Consider the following 22410-nt stretch of genomic DNA (forward strand, 5'->3'; position numbering starts at 1 on the left):
TACAGGGTGGTGAACCCCCCCATGCAAAAATGTTTTAATGCTGGTACAGTGATTTCAGCATTCATCATATTTCCATTGAACTTGCACTTTATATTTTTCAGAATTCAGAGCTTAAAATTATTGATATTGCACAACTAATGGTGAGCCATCTCAGACCTCATTTGCATAATTTTTTCACAATAAAATTATGAAGTGCCTTTTCTCTACAGACCCATTGCTTTGCAATACTTTATCCTTTCTATTAAGCAGTGTCAGTGAGTCAACAGGTGGCACACTCACCTTTAGCATTTTAAGACAGGAAGGCCATGGGTTCCATTCCCTCCACAGGTGAATGGCATGCTGAGACTGCAGTACAGCATTTGTGGGGGGGGGGGGTGCTGCAATCCTGTGTGTGTCATTCTTCATATCAGATGTAAAACTGAGGTCCTATTCTTTTGAGTTGGTGGTAGCTCAGGTGGATGTAAAAGTCAAACAAGTAGGGGAAGTTACCCGATGCCATAGTCAAATTTCCTCCAGCAGTATAAATACCACCTTGGGTCTCCCTTGAAATGAAGTCTCTATCTTAGAGACTAACCTAGTCAAAAACTGAAAGGCAGGTGGTTCAATGTTGAATGATCTAGACTCTATGGGTATGTTGTTGTATCCTGCTACATGGAGACTCAATAAAATACACCTATGTAAGTGAATGTGGTTGATGTTAGGGAAATAATAACCTATATATGATCTCAGAGCTGGTTATACTGAATAAGGAAATGTAGGGAATAAATCACTTTGTACAATGCATGGGTGCATGCCCCTACATAAAAGTCATGTTTTTTCTGTTGTCATGTAACAAATGTGACAAAATGTTCTATAATAGAGCTAACATCACGCTTATTGTTGGTAGATCCAGTTCCATGAAGGCCTGATATTTGAGGGTTCCTATATTTGCCAGACCACTGCTGAGGCACCAACATCAGAAGACCCAGTAATAAGATGTCTACCTCTGGTGGTGACCAACATCAGATAATGTTGTAGAGGAGCGACTGCTGCTTGAAGTACAAGGCATCTCTACACTGGGAAACAGGAGAAAGAGTCATTTCTGAAAGCAGGAATGTATGCACCCATTCTGAAGGGTATGCAGTCAGTGACAGAGTTGTCACTGGCATTCTAGAGCTCTGTGAACATGCCAGGCACTGCAGAGCAGCAGCAGCTATCTTCTCCTAAGTAATTGCTGGAAATGGTAGCTGGGGACTATTTGATGGATAGAGATGAAGTAAATCCATACCTATTGGGGTGTATTTTTAACTACCCAAGCAGGAGGAGGCCCATTGGAGTGAAAAAGCCAGCTGTGAGGATAAGTTAGTGTCTGGTACCACAACCAGCTTTGAGGAAGACCCATGTGTCAACCTGTGAATTAGCACTAAGGAAGGATATGACAATAGCAACTGCTGGATGAGAATGGAAAGGAAGGATATTTCATAAAAAGAAAAGGTATTATAAGGCTAAACTTTCTGTCTCTATTGTGTATCATAAATGTCCCCCTTGGTGCATCAGTCACTTTTTTGTGGTTCTTGTAAAGTTCCAAAGAAATGAAGCATAACAAAAAGAAAAAAAGAAAAGAAAAAAACACTTCCTCTGCTTTTTCCAGATATTCCCCCATTACAGCACTTGTAAGAGCTTACCTATAGTAGTAGCTGTAGGCTTCACCGAACCCTCTACACATCAGACATTGCTAGGTGTCACAGAAAAGCTCAAGATACTTGCCTCTCTTCATGTAAAAAATGGCAATAGAGATTAATTTGGTTCAGAAACATTTGCATTTTGAAGGTATGCTGGCCTTCAAAATTGTGGGCTTTAGGAGAAAATTACATTTCAAATGACAAGCCAGAGAAAACAGCATCAAAATTATTTGAAAAGTACAAAACATACAAATCAGCAAAAACAATACCAAATAGAAATAAAGTGATTAGGCTTCAATAAATAAATAAACAGTAAACAAACACTGTACTTTACAGCAGCCATGGCCTGTGAAATGAGACCAGGTCCTACGAACTGACAAATTCTTCACAGGGCAGGAAAGAGCTGGTTCCAGATGTGACATAGCCTGTTGTAAGAATCAGAGTAAACTGGTGATGGGTTTTCTGCCTGTGAAATTTGAATGGCCACATGAACTCAGATAGCAGACCCCCCCCCCCCAGCCTTCTCAGTCCTACAGCCAGAGTGCTCAATATGAGCTCTATACTTCCACTGATATTGGATAGCCTTTGATTGTTTATAGACCATGTGCTAATCTCTGAATTATAAAACAGTAAACTGTAATTTCAGCTTAGCACTAACTCTGGCTGTGCATTCTCTACTGTTGTAATAGAAAATTATTTGTTTTTGTGCACCTGCCGTCAGCTATAGTTCACATGCTCACATACTTTGGTCCTGTAATCTTCCATTACTCTGCATGTAGATTCCACTTCTTTACCAGTAAGAGAAGTATACAAGAAACTAGGCTACTATAGTTAGCTGCTTATGCATACATGCATGAATGTATGTGTATGTTTGCACAGTCGTGTACTTTTTCCATCACATGGTTTAAAGACTTATAAAATATGTGACAGCTTTAATTCTAGTGGTCAGGCTCCTGAAGTAATTCCTTGATAGTCTGTGGGGTGCACCCAATGCTAAGACAGAGGCTTAACCTATGGCTGTACTTCCAAATGCCAGTGCTCAGGAAGTCAGAGCTTCTGATTGGCTTGCTTATAATTTGATGCTGTGATGATCAAGAATGTAAAATGAATAGTAAATGTCCTCTGAATTAAGTATATATATATATATATATATATATATATATATATATATATACACTTTGTTGTCGCCTCATAGCAAGTCATTGTCCCGTTCAGTTCTCAGCTAGAGCTCTTCTGTGGAGGCATATGTGAATGGGGCGTGCCTTCATTGAAGGTTGTGCATCAGGGCTGGTAACCCGGTACATAAAAATCCACTACCAATCATTAGTGGACCGGAGTTCCGCTGTGGCGACCCTTAACCGGGTAAAGCAGAAAGACACAAACAAACTTAAATGACGTTTTTGATTTAGTGTTCATTGTAGAGAATTCTGATGTTAAAATTTATAACCCTTTGTAAAAAAGATTCAATATTCTGATACAGTTTTTTACTGCCGCATGACAAGTTCCTGGATCTTTGGTAAATTTCAAGCAAGAAAAGTTTTTTGTAATTAAATTTGACTTCAGTGGTACTAAGATGTCTGCAGAAAAGGGTGCCTATTAAATATGTGCCCCTCCAAAAGTCTCTGTTTCTCTTTTATGTCCAGTGAGTATCACATAAGATTTTCGGTGTCAAAAGAAAACTCATTGTTAGACATGCTAACATAAAACTGTGTTGAGAATAAAATGTTTAAGCTACTTAAAACAGTATAATCCCAAAGAAAAGTTAATTTACTTATTTAGTACCATTAGTTTGCTTAATCTTAGAGCCAGTAGCCTTTTAACTGAAGTTTAAACAAGAAGTACAAAAGATGCAGGCCATCACTTTAAAAAATATATGATCACAAAGCAAAGCAAAAGGGAAGAAACCGCACCCTCACATTGCACGAGTGATAGAGTAGAAAAGACAGGTAGTCAGGTCTGTTGATATTATTTCAGAGGTCAGATTAACACTGTCTTGAGTAAAAGAATATTATATTAAAAACATCATTAGAAGTAGAGAATATACTCATGTTTAACTGTGACTCACACAGATGAGGGCTGCAGTTGAAAAGCTCTCTGTTTGGGTTTAATATTCATGCAGTTGTTTGAAACATAATTTAGATCAAAAACTAAAAGGCCTGATACTGCATATTGCTGAGGACAAGGCTTATGTACAGTTTGAAGCTGTTGCTTTCAGAACTGCAGGCAAGAAGAACATAAAAGAGCACACATATTACACAAAACTGAAAGTACCAGCAACCAAGTATGAATTATCAGACATTGACAAAGAGATGAGGATACAATGTATTCAGAGTTAAAGCTTAGGGAAATTAAGAGAAAGGTACTGTCTGAGCCACATTTAACATAGAAATACTTCACTGGCTTTTTGTGATCACTAACAATACCAGAGGTACAAAAACAGGAAAGATATGGTTGAGAAAGAAAAAGTATAAACAGTGGAGGAAGTGAAAATAAATAAGCCAGAGGACAGAAAGAGTGAAACAGTTAATGTAAATGAGCCACACCAGTAACTGCGAGTATACAGATCAGGTTCTGGATGTTATGGAGGGTAATTCCTGCACAAGGAAAAGTGTCCAGGTAAAGGGGAAATGTGAAAAAATGCACAAATTCAAATTATTCTGCTATAGAACAAATAAGTTCCAGTACAACAGATAGAATGACAGATAGAAATACGATATATAACAAACAAAAAAACTGAGATAGACTAGAAGGACATGTGTACAGATTATTTCAGAAGAAAGCCAAAACAAGACAGAAAACAGTAATAATGCAAAAGCTGAATATACCTTTGTATGCATAGTCTATTGGACTGAAAATTGAAACTATGTAACACCTACTGTAATAGTAAAAGCATGAAACATTGACTTGAAAGTGCTACTAGACTATGGTACCTCAGAAACATACCAGTGACGTATTCAAAAAGTTAAAACTGTAGTTAAAACTGAAAAAAGCAAATGACAAGGTATATTCTCCCAACTCATACATAGTAGCAAAAATATAATAAAAACTCAGAAAAATTTGTTAAATTAATGAATTTATTTATCTGAAGGAATGGGAAAGCTAAACAAATATAAAATCAAGTTTCATACAGATCCAAGCATATCATCTTCAACCCAGCTTTCCAGGGTAGCATTGCTTCATTTGACAAAGAAAAAATGAAGAACCATACATGTTACAGTAAATAAACCTTATTGCAAAGGTGACAAGGTAAACAAACTGTGTGAGCATGCTACATACATTCAAAAGATGGAAATATTGCAGATGCATTTGGTCATAATGACATTCACTCAAACCTTTGCACGTGGCCTATTGAGACAGTCAACTAAAAGAGTCTACACCATCAGTATGCTTATTGAGCAATGCAAAGACTTCCAAAATGTTATTACAAAATGAAAGTCTTTGGATTCCCATTTAAAATGATCCTTGTAACACTCCTGATCCCACTTAATTAGAGCTCATTTAGTTTAAAAATGGCATTGTGCATTGAAGAAGTGCATTCGCATAGCATGATCTTCTGAATTTTTACATAGATGTTTATCCTTAAATGTGCCCAAATCTTCAGGAAAGAAAATACTTTACTGCAATGTTTGTGGCAAATGAAGGAAAGGATATGTGTAATATACAGAGATACAACAAAGTGGTGTGAAGGGAAGGTTATGAAAGGGTGCAAAATAAATGGATTACAGAGCGTGAAGTACTGGAAGGATATTGGAAGTAAAATATGGTTGGGTGTTTTGTAAGTGCTTTAAGGGCTGAAGGACCAGTGTATAACTGCACATGCAGCTATTGCAAAGGTGGTAACAATGAATCTTAAACACAGGAAGGACTGAGTGCAGGAAGTGTGGAAAAAAAGGTCAGATCATCAGCCTACATGGAAGAAATAAAGTGAGATAAAAGGACTGTGGAGGGCTGTGATCACAGAGTAGGAGGAAGCCTACAAGAGGAAGGTAAGCAAAACAGTGGGAGTGCTTTGTTTCTGACAACAAGGAAACATGGTTGAGAGGACCGAATAGGACTAATGTCATTGGCTGGATGGGTGAAAGGGGCAATATTAAAGACATTGGAGGAGTATTACTAGAAGTGAATATAGAAGTGTGAAACTGGATGTGGTACATGAATTTAATTAAGGAGGGGACAGAGCTTAACTTCAGGAAAAAGCAAGATTTGGTAAACCCATGCATGCAGTAGATGAGGAAACTGGGGAAAAAAATACAAGAAGTGAGGGAGGAGACAATGGCATCAGAATCCTAATTGTGTGATGCATACAGTATGGCAGAAATAAAGCTAGGGTGAGGCAAAAAGGGCAGCCCTGTGCACAAGGTGTTATGGGGTACTAGATGAGCAGGTTACAGCAGCAGGACATAGATGAATTGTGACTAAAATATACAATGAAGTTTTCAATACATAACTGAACATTTTTTTCTTTTCTTTTTAATATATAGGTTGGCTGTGTATTTTAGCTGTGATGTATTCTAGATATGGAACTGAATGCAAAATTAAACAAATGAAAAAAACAAAATAAATTAAAAAAATAATAGCACACTTTGCACTATAGCCTGTTGTGGGAATAAAAAAAGTGAAAAGTAATCAAGTTTTCAATGCATAAGTGAGCATCTTTTTTTTGTCTTCTATGACATAGGCTGGTCATATATTTTAGCTGTGGTATATTCTACATATGGAACTGCATGCAATAAATAAACCAAAAAATAAATAAATAAAAAGTAAAAACACCTTGACACTGTAGCCTGTTATGGGAATGAAAGAAAGTGAAAAGTAGTCAAGGGAAATACACAAAGACGCATAAAGAAAAGTAAAAAGTAATTGAGATCTGTCCTCAGAGATGCATAAAGTAAAAAGTAATTGAGATCTATCCTCAAAGACGTATATCTGGCAGAAGGAGTCTGCATTGCCATCTTACCCACTAGTGTAGACAATGATAATTTGTGTGAGAAAAAAAAAATGCTGACCAATTTCCCCACTAATAGCTATGATGTTCTAGATATGGGAGCATCTCATAGGTTCATAGGTTCATAGGAGATTACTAGGTTAATGGCCCTAGAGCCTTTACAAGCCTAGCTGTGTAAAAAAGCATGTACCCTAATTGACCATAGTTAAATGATCAGTGTTAGCAGAGTGATTCTTTGATCATCACTGACTGCCCCTGCCCATGGGGGACATAGTTGTCACTTCAGGGTAAATGTATGCCCCCCCCCATCTAATTGCCAAGGTTGTGTTTAAACAGGGTCATTGAGAAGCTCTGCTTCACATGAAGTGGGAGCTTATTCCAGAGGAGCAACAATCTTTGGGAGATATATCTATCTGTCCAACATGTTTTGTTAATGGCACAGGCTACGTTGAAATCCCTGGAATGAGTGACTCTTGTCCCATTTGATTTGCGGATGTGCAGCATTTCCATTAGGGCAGGGTCAGAGACTGCTCTGTAGGCTAGGCACAGTTCACCTCTCAGCAGCCTATATGATACAGAGTACAATGACGGTGCTTTTAGTTTTTTTATGTAGGCCATGCTTTGGATCATAGGATCATAAGAAGTTACTAGGCTAATGGCCCTAGGGCTCTTACAAGCCTAGCCAAGTTCTGCCCTTATTTCCATGATCAGCACCTAATGCCCATGTCCAAGAGGGACACAGGTGCAACCCCTGGGGTGAATTTATGGTTATCCATCCAATTGTCCAGATTGCGTTTGAAGAGGGCCAGTGAGGTGCTCTGTTTGACATGATGTGGGAGTCTGTTCCAAAAGATGTGGTAACCTCTGGGAGACAAATCTGTCCCTCCCACAGGTTCTATTAATGTCACATACCAGGTTAATATCTTTAGAGCGTGTGACCTGTGTACCATTTGAATTGCAGATATGCAGCATTTCCAATAAACCAGGGTCAGAGATTGCCTTATATGCTAGGCAGAGATCGCCTCTGAGTAGTCTGTATGAAACAGAATAAAGTGACAGTGATTTCAGATGATCCACATAGGAAAGATGCTGAAGACCTTGAATTTTCCCTTGTGAGGAACCTTTGTGGTTTCTCCAATTGCTGGAGGTCCTTGGAAAGGTACATACCAAAAGGGGAATTGTACTCAGTTATTGGCCTGATGAGGGAGGTGTACAGGAAGGTTATAACTTCTTTTTTTCTGGAGGCAATGCCCTTACTTATGAGATGAGTAATATAGAATGCCCTTCTTACCACTGTAGAGACATGGTGATCAAAGGTAAATCAAACAAAATGGAGAACAGAAAACAGCATACAAAAAATAATCCACTCGAAAAACTTCTCTGAACAGCCTTTAATTCACCAGAAAACACAATCGCTTATTCAGTAAGCGCTTTCATCTTGTAAAAGACTTCCTCAGACTGAATAACAAATCCATTTACTCTGCTGATATTTAAGCAAGCATCAGTTCAATAATTAAGTAATTGATTAATAAGCAATCAATTAAATTCATTAAAAATTGCCATCAACATTAAAAGCAACATCTGAATTTAAAAATGGCACAAGCAAATCTTTTAAATCAAACACATGCAATTAGATATGCACTATCCTAAAAAATAATATTTTTCCCCCAATTTATAACTAGCACATTTAATGTTTCAATAGTCTTCTTTTAAGGTATAGCTTAAAATTTTCTTTGTCATTACGTCCAGGGGGATGACTAGCATTTAATTTTAAAATCCAACAATATTCCTTCCACTTTAGCTCATCTTCAGCTGTGAACTTATTGTTAAAATTAGGAACTTTATCTAATAACATAAATTTAGGACTGCCTAAGCAATCTGTGTTCTTATAATGCCTACCCCATGCATTAGTAGTATATTTCTTCTGCACTGCATATAAATGTTCCCTAATTCTTTTATACAGTTCCCTGGTAGTCATACCTACATAAAAAGAGGTACATTGTGAGCACACAGATAAATATACTACAAACTTCATCTTGCAAATATTTTCATTAAATATATGTAATCTAACATTATTAATATTTATTTCTGTGGGCCCTTCGTAAGACTGCTGTCAACCTGTGTGCCCAGGTCTTTCACGACTGAGTATATACTTAGGGTGTTGCTATTGATGTGGTAATTAGCAGGTATATTGGTCTTACTGAATGGGATGATAATACATTTATTTACATTGAGTTTAAGGCCATGTGTTGTACCTTTGCCTTATTGGAAGCTCCTTTCAATGAATTTTAATTAGGTCTGAAATAGTTTTAAGCTAGATGCAAAACACTTACAACTGGATTTACACAGTGATGGCAAGATTCTCTACAAAAGGTATGTAACTGAAGTCATTCTGTAACTTCAAGTTTGTGCATGATTAGTTAATGTGATCTTTTTCACAAGATTTACTGAAGTGAGTTAAAGCTCTGTGTTTTGTCTTGCTGCTTGACTATGAGGTAGAACACTTCTTTAAAACTGAGGTAGACATTAAAAAACAGATACACTTTGAATAATATACATGTGTCCCCAAGCCTTCAAACTTGCTGTTTGGCCCCCTTGTCATAAAGGCTAGACAATATAGGGTTATACCAGACAGACTGTTCCTGGTGTGCCTTTTAACGTGGTGAAACAACTGCTAAGCCATTTCCATTGTTGTACCACTCTGCTCCAGTTTTTTAAATTGTGCCAGAAATCTGTGATTACAAAGATGACATTGAAATGGTATTTCCATAAACTTCCAATAGTTTATTTTCTTTTTCAGGGTAATAATACAGGTGAGGGCAGGGACATGTATGTCCCAAACCCTTCCTGCAAAGATTTTGCCAGATATGAATGGATTGGTCAACTTATGGGAGCTACATTCAGAGGGAAGGAATTCCTGGTGAGTGACTGACTCCAGCTTTTGTTGTTTAATTACTTTACTAATTTATATTTTATACCAAGTCAAATGTCTTTTGCCTTCTTTTTCCTCACTGCCAAAAGTATAGAGAAATGTATATATGTTTGTTCATTTTATTTCAAATTGATCTATGTTTTGTGTATTCTGTGTTCTGCTTTAAAAAAGGATATCTGAGAAAATACACTGTGTACATAAACACAGAGGGTATATCCGATTAGTTTAATAATATCCTTCAATTGAAAGGACAAGAATAGTAACTGGCATTTCAAGAAAGTACTTTCTATCCACTGTTGAGGTGGCCACAGTGGTGCAGTGGTTAGCATTGCCACCTCACAGCAAGAGGTTCTCCGGTTCGATTCTCGGCTGGGGGTGCCTTCTGTGCGGAGTCTGCATGTCCTCCCTGTGGTCACGTGGATTTCATCTGGGTGCTCCAGTTTCCTCCCAAAGACATGCTGTAGGTGGATTGGACACTCTAAATTGGCCATACATGTGAGTGTGTGCATGTGTGTGCCTTCTGTGGAAGGTTGGGCACCAGGCTGGCAACTCGACACTGTAAAACTCCACTGCCAATCATAAGCAGACAGGTGATCTGCTGTGGTGACTCCTAACCAGGAAAAGCTGAAAGAAGATGAAAACTTTCTATCCACTGGCTGACTAATGAAGAGTATTCATTTCATATTGCTGTACATTTAAGTATATAAACGTATTTAGTTTAAGACAAAAGTTAAGATTTTCAGTTTTTATCATTGCAAATTCAGTACAAGGATTTCCAAAAGGTTGGAAGCAGCATGCATATAGCACAGCAGAAAATATTCTAAATATATTAGAGTTCATGTGGGCTTAATGCAAAGGAAACTAGAAATGGGATTTAGACATATGTCAATGTGTAGTTGGCAGCGGTAGCAGCAGTCCTGGTTACAGCATGTAGAAGACCTTAGAGCTACAAAAACTAAGAATAACAGGAGACATGTTGAGGTACATTCCTTTTGGTGTGCAGGGTAAGCAGGAACTGAAGAACAGTGGTTTCACATTATGGAGAGCATAACTCTCATGGAAGTGAGAGGGTGCAATATAGTACTGAGAAGAGGAAGGAAGAAGAGAAGGCTTGTCTACTTAGAAATGGTTTTGACTGTAATTGAATTCTTGGTGTCTATACTTCAGAAGTGTTATAGCTAGGAGTAGAAAAAAGTAAATGTATTCACAACAGAACCAGAGAAAAGCTACAAATGCTAAATGGGTTATATTTCTTTTTTTTTTTTGGGGGGGGGGAGTACGGAGTACATAGTTTTTATACTCACGGTCACACAGTTTATAGAAAGTGAGAAAAAACAATAATGAAAATTTACCAAATCATTTTTTGCTGGTTCTGATTTCTGTCTGCTTTAGTGAATCCAGTTGATAACACTGCACTTAGGAGGAAACTTTTTTGAATGGTTTCTTATGTTTAATACAGCACTTCAGGAGATATTTAAAAGAACTTCTACAGATACTATTGATAACACTTGTTCAAAACTTGTGCTAATAAATTTGGGAAGGTTTATTCTAAAATTGCCCATTCATTGTGGAATGATATCAAGAACTCCGCAAAGAAACATCATCTACTTACATACCTAATTATATGAATGTAATAATAAACAATAATATAAATTAACTTAAATTTAATCTACATTCTACTTGTGGAGAAATAATATAAAATATAATATATATATATTGTACCAGTCACTGGTACATTTTGTAGCCTGTAGTAAGCAGGCAGATGAGTATCTAATTATTTAAATTATTCAGTGTGTCTGTCTTTCTTTATGACTGTCCAACATAGAGCTTGAATGAAAGAATTCCTTGCCCTACTATAGATAAAAGAAACACTTCTGTCATGTTTAATTAAGTAAGCAAAAATCTTGTACAAAGCATATGGCTGACTGTCTGGACCTAGAACTCAGTGCACAGGTCTTAAAGATTTACACACTTTAGTTATTGTGAAATAGCCTTTATTTGAACTTACATACATACATACATACATACATACAAATATTTCAAACACGGGTTTTAATGCACTTCTAGCCTGCCAATATATCAAAACATTTGTTCCCATAATAAGTGTCTAGGCTGTTCTTAAAAATATCTAAACTAGTACTTGCTTTAATGTAATTTGGTAGTCTGTTCCATGCATCAGCTGCTCTCTCAGAGAACCAGTTAGTGCACTTCTCATTCCTATAGAATCTTTTTTTTTTTAATTTCTCCAAGTCTTTTAGGTTTCTAATACCATGACGCAATGGGCCATTCTTAAGTTGAGTATGATTAAAGTTCATAAAATTTGTATTGTTTCTATCTTTGATGTCAGCCAGAAGTGCTCTTCTCAGCACCCGAAATGTGCCCAGTAATGACTCTTTCTGCAATTCATATGGAGTTACATGTATTGCTAACATATCTAAATAAGATTGTAGATTCTTTTTGATAAGATCCATTGCTCCTACTACTATTGGAACTGTCTGGGTATCTTTCTTCCACATTGCTTTAGTTTCTGCCGGCAAATCCTGATATTTTATTAATTTTTGTCTCTCTTTACGCAAGACACTGTAGTCATTGGGTGTGGCGATTTAAATAATGAATGCTACTTTTATCTTCTTTTCATGGATCACTATATCTGGTTTTCTAGCATCTATCTTTTGAACTGTTGGTAATGAGTGATCCCATGTGATGTAGACTTCATCATTTTCTATGATGCTTTGTGACACATTTCCAGTGGTTTTCAGCCACTTCAGTAACATTATGTTTGCACAATCCCCAGTACAACAGTCTTGTCACATTATTATGCCTTTCATTATACATTCCTTCTGCCATTAGTATGTCACAACCAGCAATGAGGTGTGCAACTGTTTCCAATTCTGTTTTACAAAACCTACATTTGTCTGTTTCTTCTGCATGTTCAATGGAGTACATAGCCCTCTATCTTGTGCTGCCAATATTAACCTTTCATCTCTTGGTTTGGATTCGCCTCTCCTTAACCATTCCTGCATTCATTCCTGATCAACATGAGGTTCTTCCAGAAGTTTTCTATACTTGCAACTATATTTATGCATTTTCCACATTTCTTGCCTTTTCATCTGGTCATTCACCTTATATTCTTTCTGGCACATTCAGTTGCTGACTGATTTTTTATCTACTTGTGGTTTGATTTCCATTCCTGCCTGACCCAATTTCAGGTCATCTGCATATAGACTATAGAACACCTCAGATGAAAAGGTTAGGTCTGAAAGATACAATCTAAACAGGTATGGGCTTAGGACAGAGCCCTGTGGGACACCCTGACTGTAACCAAGAATTTCACCTGTCCATTTGCTGTATGATACTTGCCATGTCCTCTGTGTAAGTGATACAGTTATCCAGCTTATCAAGAGTATATCAGTACCTAGTTGCTCTAATTTATTGATCAGTGTTTTGTGTAGGACCCTCTCAAATGCTGAAGTTAAATCTATAGAAACTACAACATAGCACAACTTTTCATTCATAGCTGTTATTATATTGTTGTAGAACATCATGTTACAGGTGGTAATAGATTTAATTTTAACATTTAAAGTCCCAACCTATCCAGTTCTGACAATAACTTATCCAATATTGCCTCCACCATTATTTTTCCACAACATGAAAGTAGACTTAAGGATCTGTATGATTCTGGGATTGTCCTATTCTGTTTTCCCTTAAAGACAGGTTTAATAAGTGCATGTCTCCAATCTGAGGAATCTCTGCATATTTATACAGCCTAGTAAATAATAGATATACTGATACTGTAAGTTTTTGGTGAAGTGTTCTCAGGTTATTATTATTAATTCTATCTCCTCCCTGTGCTTTATTTGTATCCAGTTTGACCAGTTCTTTTTCAATATAGTCTAATTTGATATACCAGTTTCTGCAGTTACTTGGATGTCACTAGGACAAGTTATCACCCCCTTTGTGGAGCCAAACTATTTTGCACAAAATGTTTGTAAATATATCTATAATTTATTGTGTCTGAGAATAAATTTTAGAATCTACACACAGTTTATCAGTTTGTATGTCTTTACTCTTTCCACATGTTATGTATCTATAAAAAAGTGTCCAGTTACGCTCAATATCTTTATATAAATTTTCCTTAAAATTTTTCTTGATCTTGTCTCAGATTATGCTTAGTTTGTTTGCCCAGCTTGTTTATTTCAACTTTCAAAGGTGTAGTTCAGCCTCTCTTCAATTTTTTTTTGTATTTTTTGTCTCTCTTCTTAATCAGGTATCTTGTTCTTATGGAAATATATCCCCTGATGTTGTATGCTTAGATCCTGCTGTTAAACATTTTTTCACTCAAACAATTTCTCTTTCAAAAAACTTTCCACATTCCATCTGCAGTTTTTCCACTGAACACATCACTCCAGTTAGTTTTACATAGTGACAGTTTTGCTTGCATATAATCTGTAATTAATCTTCTGTGCATTGTATTAGATTTCAGTTTGGCAGAATTATCTAGCAACAAATTAATCTTTATAACCCCATGATCTCTCCATATCAATGGTGGTAAAACTTGAAGTAACAGTAATTTCTTTAGGAACACAAACAATGCCTAGGTTGTTCCATTGCCTGGTAGTTTTTTTTACAATCTGAAGCATTATTTGTTCTTGAACATATGTAGTGAATAATTTCCTTACTAATGTTGTTGAATCAATATTATTCCAATCTGTTTCTTGTAAATTTAAGTCCCCATTATTCTTCCCTTCTGTGTTTCATGCACAAAATGTATGAATTCCTCTAGGTCATCAGCCCTTGACTTTGGTGATCTACACACTCCAACAATTGTTACATGTTCCAGGTTAATCTTTATTGTTACAGTATAGTATTGGTGTTATCACTGAAGATATAATAATCACAGGTCTCATAACTATCTTTAATCCCTATCATAGCACCTCCACCCAATTTTTGGCTAGAATGTCTGTTGCAGTGAAAACATTTATACCCTGACAGAACCAGTTTCCAATCATTGTTCTTTAACAAAGTTTCACAAACAATAACAACATCAATCTTGTGGAAATGTAGCAAATTTTCCAATAAAAAAAACTTTATTATTAATGCTCCTAGCATTAACAACCATCAGAGATGCATCAAATACAGACAACTGAGGAACCTTGCAAAAAACATACAACTAATGACAAAAGGTTATACTATAGCTCTGCTCAGCTTAACAACAGATCCAATCCTCAATAATTTTGGTCAGCTCTCAACAACATCCTCTATCCTGGAAAGCCCTCTAATCCCTCCCCATACCCTAACTCTTCCTCTCAGGAAACAGCTACCCTCCTGAATAAACACTTTATCTCTTCCATCCAAAATCTGGTAACCTCTAAGCCAAACTCTACTTCGACACCCACCCCTCCAAGTCCCACTAACACAACTTTTTCTTTTGAGCCAGTTCCCATTACTTACATCAAATCTCTACTACTCAAGCTAAAACCTTGCTCTCCTTCCACTGACAATCTATATCCTACATTCCTCAAACTTGCTGCTGACTCAATTGCCTATCCTATATCTGTACTAATTAACCGATTTATTCTGGAATCAACTGTCCCCATGCTTTGGAAATCTTTCTTCACTATCCCTCTTCATAAAGGTGGAAACCTCACTGACCCCTCAAACTACCGACCCATTGCCATTCTGTCCCCCTCTCCGAGATATTAGAAAAATGTATTCACTCACAGCTTCTCAATCACCTCCTCACACACCACTTACTTACCCCTACCCAACATGGATTTCGTCCTCACCACAGCACCACCACTGCCCTCCTGTCCTTCACACATATCATTGCAGAGGCCCTAGACAACAATAAACTCATTTCCTGTCTCTTCCTAGATCTCTCCAAAGCCTTCGATACTGTCTCTCATCCTCTACTACTATCCAAACTCACAAATCTCCACCTATCCCCTTCCGCACTTGCCTGGTTTAATAGTTTCCTATCTGGCAGGGAACAATCTGTCAAATGGCTCTCATCCACCTCACCTGTCCTTCCCATCTCCACTGGTGTTCCCCAAGGCTTTATCTTGGGACCCCTTTTGTTTAACACCTTCACCAATGATCTTTACACCTCATGCAAAGAATCCTCCCTTATTCAGTATGCCGATGACTCCACACTTATATCCATCTCAAATAACATTCCTGAACTACACTCCCTGACCTAACAGGCCCTACTATCCACTGAACAATGACTCTCTCACAACCTATTGATCCTAAATCCCAAAAAGACCAAACTCCTACTTTTCCTTCCCCGTTCTCTTTCTCATCACAAAACCTCCTTTTTTATTACATCTTCTAACAATACAACTATCCAACCTGACACCCATAGAAAACTCCTAGGGGTCATTATCGATGACGAACTAAAGTTCAACCTACACATACTCCAATGTATAAAAAAAACAAACCAGAAACTAGATCTGCTATATTGGAACAGAAAATTCCTAACCCCTGAATCTAGACTTACCCTGGGCCAGGCACTCCTCCTCCACTCCCTCTTATATGCCGCCCCAGTTCTTACCAGTATCCAGGCCTCCACTCTAAACAAACTCCAACAGACTTACCATAAAATAGCCAGATTCATTACTAACTCCCATTACAACTCACACCACTGCATTTCTTTAAACTCTCTTCAATGGCTTGAACTTCCCCAATTTCTGCTATCTTATCAATTTCATAAGCTACACTCTATTTTTTATAAACCCTCCTTCTGTCCATCTCTATCTTCCTTAGTCTCCATCTACATCCCATCCTGGACCTCCTGTACTTCTAACCAACAATTAATTGATATCTACCACCCAAAAAGGTCAGTAGGCAAACTACTCTACAAACACTCCCTTGCCCATGCTTGGAACAAACTTCCCCTTGACTTACGTTCAATCTTCCACACCTCACACTTTAAAAATGAACTAAAAGCTTATTTTCTTAATTCCAGAACCTGCCCTTGCCATGACCCTACCCAGTCTTCCTTCCTTTATGTATTCTCAAAAGGACCATACTTAGTACCTCATTACACCTCTCTCTCCAATGTGTCTACTATGCATTTGCATAATTTTATACAAACAAAAAATGTTTATTGTTGACCTATTGAACTATATCAATGTAAATTTTTTAATGCAACTTTAACTTTATGCATGTAACCCAACATATGTGAATCTTTTTGCTATAACTGTTATTATATCAATATTATGTAAAATTGTACTTGTTTAAAATGTACTACTGGAGCTTTTCTCTTCGGGTCTCCACTGAAAATGGGCCACAAGCCCAGTTGGACAAACCCGGTTAACAAATGTCAATAAATAAAAAATAAATAAATAAATAATAAATATTGCTATCTATGAAATGTTAAATTTCTGACCTGGCATTAAACCTGCCTAGTGTTTGTCAAATATTGCAAAATATTCTCCGCAAAATTCTCTTCACTGATCTTGAGAAATGCATGCCATCCTCTCATAGGATCATATGATCACAGGAGATTACTAGGCTATTGACCCGGAGGTCATTTCAAGCCTAGCCATTTCATCCCAATGTAATACCATAGAAATGCTAGTTAATATCCAAGATTGCATTTAGTAATGACTGCCCATGTCCAGGAGGGTTATGGGCACTATCCCTGGTAAGAATTTGTGGTGCCCCATCCACTCGTCCAGGTTCCTCTTGAGCAGTATCATAGAGTTTTGTAAATGGTTATGTGTCATTTGTGAATGTCAACATGCTTTGTGTAAGATGCTTGTGTTGCAGATGTATTAGAACTGTATGACATATTGCACAGACGTGCACTGAAGAGATATTTTGTAAAGTACTGAGCAGAAATGTATATACACTACTGTAACTGTTTAGATGTATGTATTTTAACAGGGAGACTGAAAACTTCAGAAGAATAATTGAGATTAAGTTACTTTATGACTGGGCCGTAAACAAAAGAGATGTTATCTTTCAGTTTCAGTGCAACAGGAGACCTAATGTCTAGAACTAGAAGTTTTTGTATTGTCTTTAAATGAAGAGGAATGTAAATTATTTTACGACTTCCACCATTTGCCAAAAGAGGTGAGGTCTGTGTATTTTCACAGGTGGATGCTAAATGCTGCCAGCTGGAGTGGGGGGGTTTCACTAGGGATAGTCAGATGACAAGAAGTGATGTCATGCTGCAAGTATTCCAGCAAAAATATTTGAGATATTAATTTAAGAACTCTCTGAGAGACTGGACGTTTTGTATTTTGTCTTTGACCTAACAAGGACATCCATTTACTACATCTGCCTGCTTGTTGCTCTGTAAGTAAGTTAACTACAGTACAGTAATTTCTCTTAGATACAGTCAGGATTATAGTGACATATAGCTTAGATGTTTTCTTTATTTATCTGAGACTGTGCTGCAATGTTGTTTTAAATATTTCCAATGATTTTGAACTCAGATGTAACTGTGATTATTTACTGAGTAATTTCTTGTTCTTTTATTATTTATTATTAAATATATTTAAACCTTTCATTGTGACTGATATCTGTGAGACATATCTAAGCTGTGAGAGTACTTGCATGTTTATTTGGTGACACTGTGGGCACTCCTAATAGCCTTGCTCTTGGTGAAACTACTATTTGGATTAATACTAGCATTAGACAGTAAGACTGGACATCCTTTGTTAAGGGCCTTAGAGTATCTGATAAGGAGTGTCTGGTGGCAGTCAAAACTACCTTCTAGTCTGGGCAGAAGGGGGCATAGCTAGTAAACCTATGCCAGCCTTTCCCAGGTGTGTGTGTGTGTGTGTGTGTGTGTGTGTGTGTGTGTGTGTGTGTGTGTGTGTGTGTGAGTGTATGTGTCAGCTACTTGGGCAGGGACACAAAGCACTGGTTGGACAGAGAGGGTGCTTTAGGTCTTGGCCTGGCCACTCAGCTGAGATCTCAGCTCTATAGCTGTGCCAGTGGGGAATCTTATTGGGGATCTGGATAAAGAGGGAAAAAACAGCCCCAGACTGACTGTGGTCTCTGTGTGCTCTTAAGGGAACTTGCACTTTACTGTGTGTGTACTTGTCATCCTCCCAATGTATGTCCCGCACTAGTGCTAGTGGTGAGGACTGAGGCTCCTTGATTACTGGGCCAGTGGTAGAGCATCACAAGGTGCTCTGTTTCACATGATTTAGTAGCCTATTCCAAAGAAGCAGCAGTTGCTGGAGATAAATCTGTCCCTCCAGCATGTCCTGTTTAAGTCACAAGCCATATTTAGTTCCTTGGAATGGGTAACCCTCGTCCTGTTTGATTTACAGATAATAAGCAAGTTCATTAGGTTTGGGTCTGAGATTGCTCTGTAAGCCAGACATATGTCTCCCCTAAGAACTCCATGCAATACAGAGTATAGTGACAGGGACTTTAGTCAGTCTGTGTAAGGCATGTGCTGGAGTCCCTTGACCTTCTTTATTAGAAACCTCTGAGGTCTCTCCAGTTGCTGCAGGTGTTTTGTATGGTACATGCTGAACGGAATGTTATACTCAATTATGAGCTGGAGTAATGCTGAGTATAAGGGGTTATAACTTATTTTGCTCTCAAGGCAATACCTTTACTAATCAAGTGTGCTATGTAGAAAGTCATTCTTACTACAGTAGACACATGGTGGTCGAAGTTAAGGTCACTGTCTGAACTATGTGTGCCCAAAACTAGGCTTGGATGCTCTACAAATTTCCATTTTTTTTAAATGGGACATTTTTTCCATGTAGGTATTTACCCCCCAAAATATTTTCATTCACAGTGGACTGACTATCCTTTCTGTACGTGATTTGTGAAAAATATGTGCTAACACCAGTACAAGCTATACTAAGAGGGCTGTAATTTCCCCTATTAACAGTCAGAGAGTCCTTGGGGATGAGATTATTTGTACCGACATGAATGAAAACAGATCCGTACTTCTTTACATTAAGGCATTCCAAGGCTTGTCTCACATCTATTTTTGCTACTGGCAACCATAGCACTATTTGATGTTCATTATGTTGTTGTCTTTTGACTTTTCCCGGTTAGGAGTCACCACAGCAGAACTCCAGACCGCTAATGATTGGCAGTAGATTTTGACGAACGCTGAGGTGCCAGCTCGACTTTCAACCTTCAACGAAGGCACGCCCATTTACGCATGTCTTTCGAACGCCCACCCAACTGCGGGGAGGACATGCAAACTCCACACAGAAGGCACTCCCTGCTCTCCAGCCGAGAATCGAATGGGAGAACCTCTTGCTGTGAGGCAACAATGCTACCGCTGCATTATCTTCTCTGCAAATGTAAGTATCAGTTTTTCTAATAATAGAATCTTCACTTATATATATAACTTCTCTTACCAGTCAACTCCACAGTAAATCGCAAACCAAAGATAGGATTATTTAGAAAAGCTCTGGATATATTCATCCTATACAGTAACCCTTAACAGGGACTGTTGTCTGGTATATTATTGTCATAGACAGTAATGTTTTTAGGTAATCTATAAGGCATTTGATACTACAGAAGTGATATATGGCTCATGTGTGGGTCATGTGTGGATTTGTTCATGCCTCTTAGTAGTCCCCATTATCAAATACCACAGCCATGAGTAGATCTAAGCATGGCCCATATCTCAACCAGGTATTATAGCTATTATACCTTGTTTGCTAATTTAAAGGTTCTTTTTTTTTCCAGTAATGTTTTTAGTTTAGTTCTACTATGACTGGGATTTGCTGAATTCTCTTCTTAAATATTTTAAAAAAGAAAACATTTTAAAAAATATTGCATCAAATGCCTACATATTTTTATTATGGGGCTTGCATTGTGTCAGTTTCCTGTTAGGTAAGAAGTGATTTCTAAATTTGATGTTTCAGTTTTATATTTTTTTTTTAATTTTTAATTTAGGCGCTGTTTCACCTTCAAGGCCATCATGTCTGATAACTTTAAAGACCATACTCCAAGCTTTATACTATAATCGGGTCTATATTAAATTATCGAAAGGTCCCGTGAATGAACAGCATTTCATCGAATACGCCATTCATCGATTTCTGCTCACACCCCCGCTAATTATATATACTAACTCCAAGATCGCAGTACATTGAGGAAAGGGCAAATTTCCTGATCCTCCCTCTATCACGATCTCACTATGAACAGTTCGGTGAATGGCATGTTCAATGTAAGAGCACCGAAAATGCCATTCGTTGAACAGTCTTTTTGATAATTTAATAGGGACCCCTATAATCAACGCTTTACTCCTTACTTGCATGGCTACCAGAGCAGTGGTTCCAGCCAGAAACTTGTAGTCTATTGGCCGTTTTGGGTCAATTCCTGGCTCTTTTCAGCCCCCCTGCTATAAGGCCCGCTTTAGCGCGGAGTTGCCCATAGAGCACCATCGGGCAGTGCCGGTTAAACAAGGTTAAACTATTTCTGGCTCCGTAAAGTCTGCTCTTCAGTTTTTCTCTTAGAACTTCTCTACTTGCAATCTAAACAGTCTATTCTCTATCTCAAAAGCTCAGCACTTGCTCCTAAAGCATTTTTATATAGGTAAAGTACTTGTATACTAAACAAAGTACTACATTAGCCTAGAATCCCCTTGAGTACCCATTTCCCTATAGGTCGCTTCTGACTCAGTTACACAGCAAACTTTTTCACTTTTTCTAGCATGTCGAAGGGTCAGTTGCTAGCGTCCTCTCCTGTTCAGCTGGTGAATCTGGGCATCTTGAGGCAATGTTACAATTGCCTCATGTACACAGACAACCCACTCCTTCTCCCACAAAACACAAATACATGTGAGAGATGCAACTATATAGCCAAACTGGAGGCTGAGCTCTCTCAACTCAGGACTGGCAAGACCAGACAGGAGGAGAAGGAAACCACGCACACCACAAACCCAGTTTCACATAGAACTATTACAACTGCAAAACAAACACATAAACACACAAAAACATACACGGAGGCACTGATCAAAAATCTACCAAAACTACAGAGGCCTCCAAAGCAGACACCCAAGCAACTGCCACCTCAAGACATAAGACATGCAACACATAGTTCTCAAAGTCAATGTGCTAAACAGTCACAGCCCTTAAGGCCAAACACAATGCCAGACACACTTGTTATAGGTGACTCCATAATCAGACACACTGACGTCCCACTCACCAGACTGAACAAGGAAAAGATCACAGTAAGCTGCCTGTCAGGCGCTAGAATCCGCCACATAACACAAGCACTCAGGTCACTCCACAACAAGTACAAGTATGACTGAGTCATTGTCCATGCCGGTGTGAACGACCTGAGACATACCTCCCTGGACTACATGAAAAGAGACATAGAGGAGCTCTCAGATTATGTAGCCCAGGCCGGTATGACCCTGACCCTGAGCAGTATCCTACCCTCACCAAGAATGATGCCACAATACAGAGACAAAATGATCAGCTTTAATAATTGGCTTAATTACTGGTGTCATTCTAAGGGGATCCAATGTCTGTCTGCCTGGGATGACATGCTTGACAAGCCACGCTGCTTCGCAAGGGATGGCTTGCACCTGTCACCCCTGGGCTTCTGGATATTGGCAAAGGCTCTTGCCACCCCCATAGTGCCTTTTTAGGCAAGGCTCAAATGATAAACCTACCGCCCTAGAAAACAAAAATGGAGAAAAACTAAGGGTAATACTGCTCAATGCCAGAAGTCTAAACCTCAAGATGCATGCCCTCGAAGCCCTCCTCAGTATGGAGAACATCGATGTCTGTGCTGTGACTGAAACCTGGTTCAAGGCTCCTGAGAGCACCCCAGCACTATCAGGTTATACCTCATATCATGCGTTCCGGCCCCAAAATCCGGACCGAACCACAAAAGGAGGGGGAGTATCCATATTCATAAAGGATACCCAC

General features: G+C 38.2%; 1 protein-coding gene across 2 annotated transcripts in view; it reads left to right on the plus strand.

Moving 5' to 3' along the window:
• Positions 1–22410, plus strand: part of LOC122813461 (E3 ubiquitin-protein ligase HECTD3-like) — an 833769-nt gene that overhangs the window by 623549 nt on the left and 187810 nt on the right. For both annotated transcript variants that reach the window (XM_044085784.1, XM_044085783.1), the window contains exon 14: positions 9407–9526. In XM_044085784.1, the coding sequence (XP_043941719.1) occupies positions 9407–9526 (120 nt within the window). The remainder of the gene's footprint in view (positions 1–9406; positions 9527–22410) is intronic.

Source organism: Protopterus annectens, chromosome 10.part0, assembly GCF_019279795.1.
Source record: "Protopterus annectens isolate FY-2018-M chromosome 10.part0, PAN1.0, whole genome shotgun sequence".
Classification (NCBI taxonomy): Eukaryota; Metazoa; Chordata; order Ceratodontiformes; family Protopteridae; genus Protopterus; species Protopterus annectens.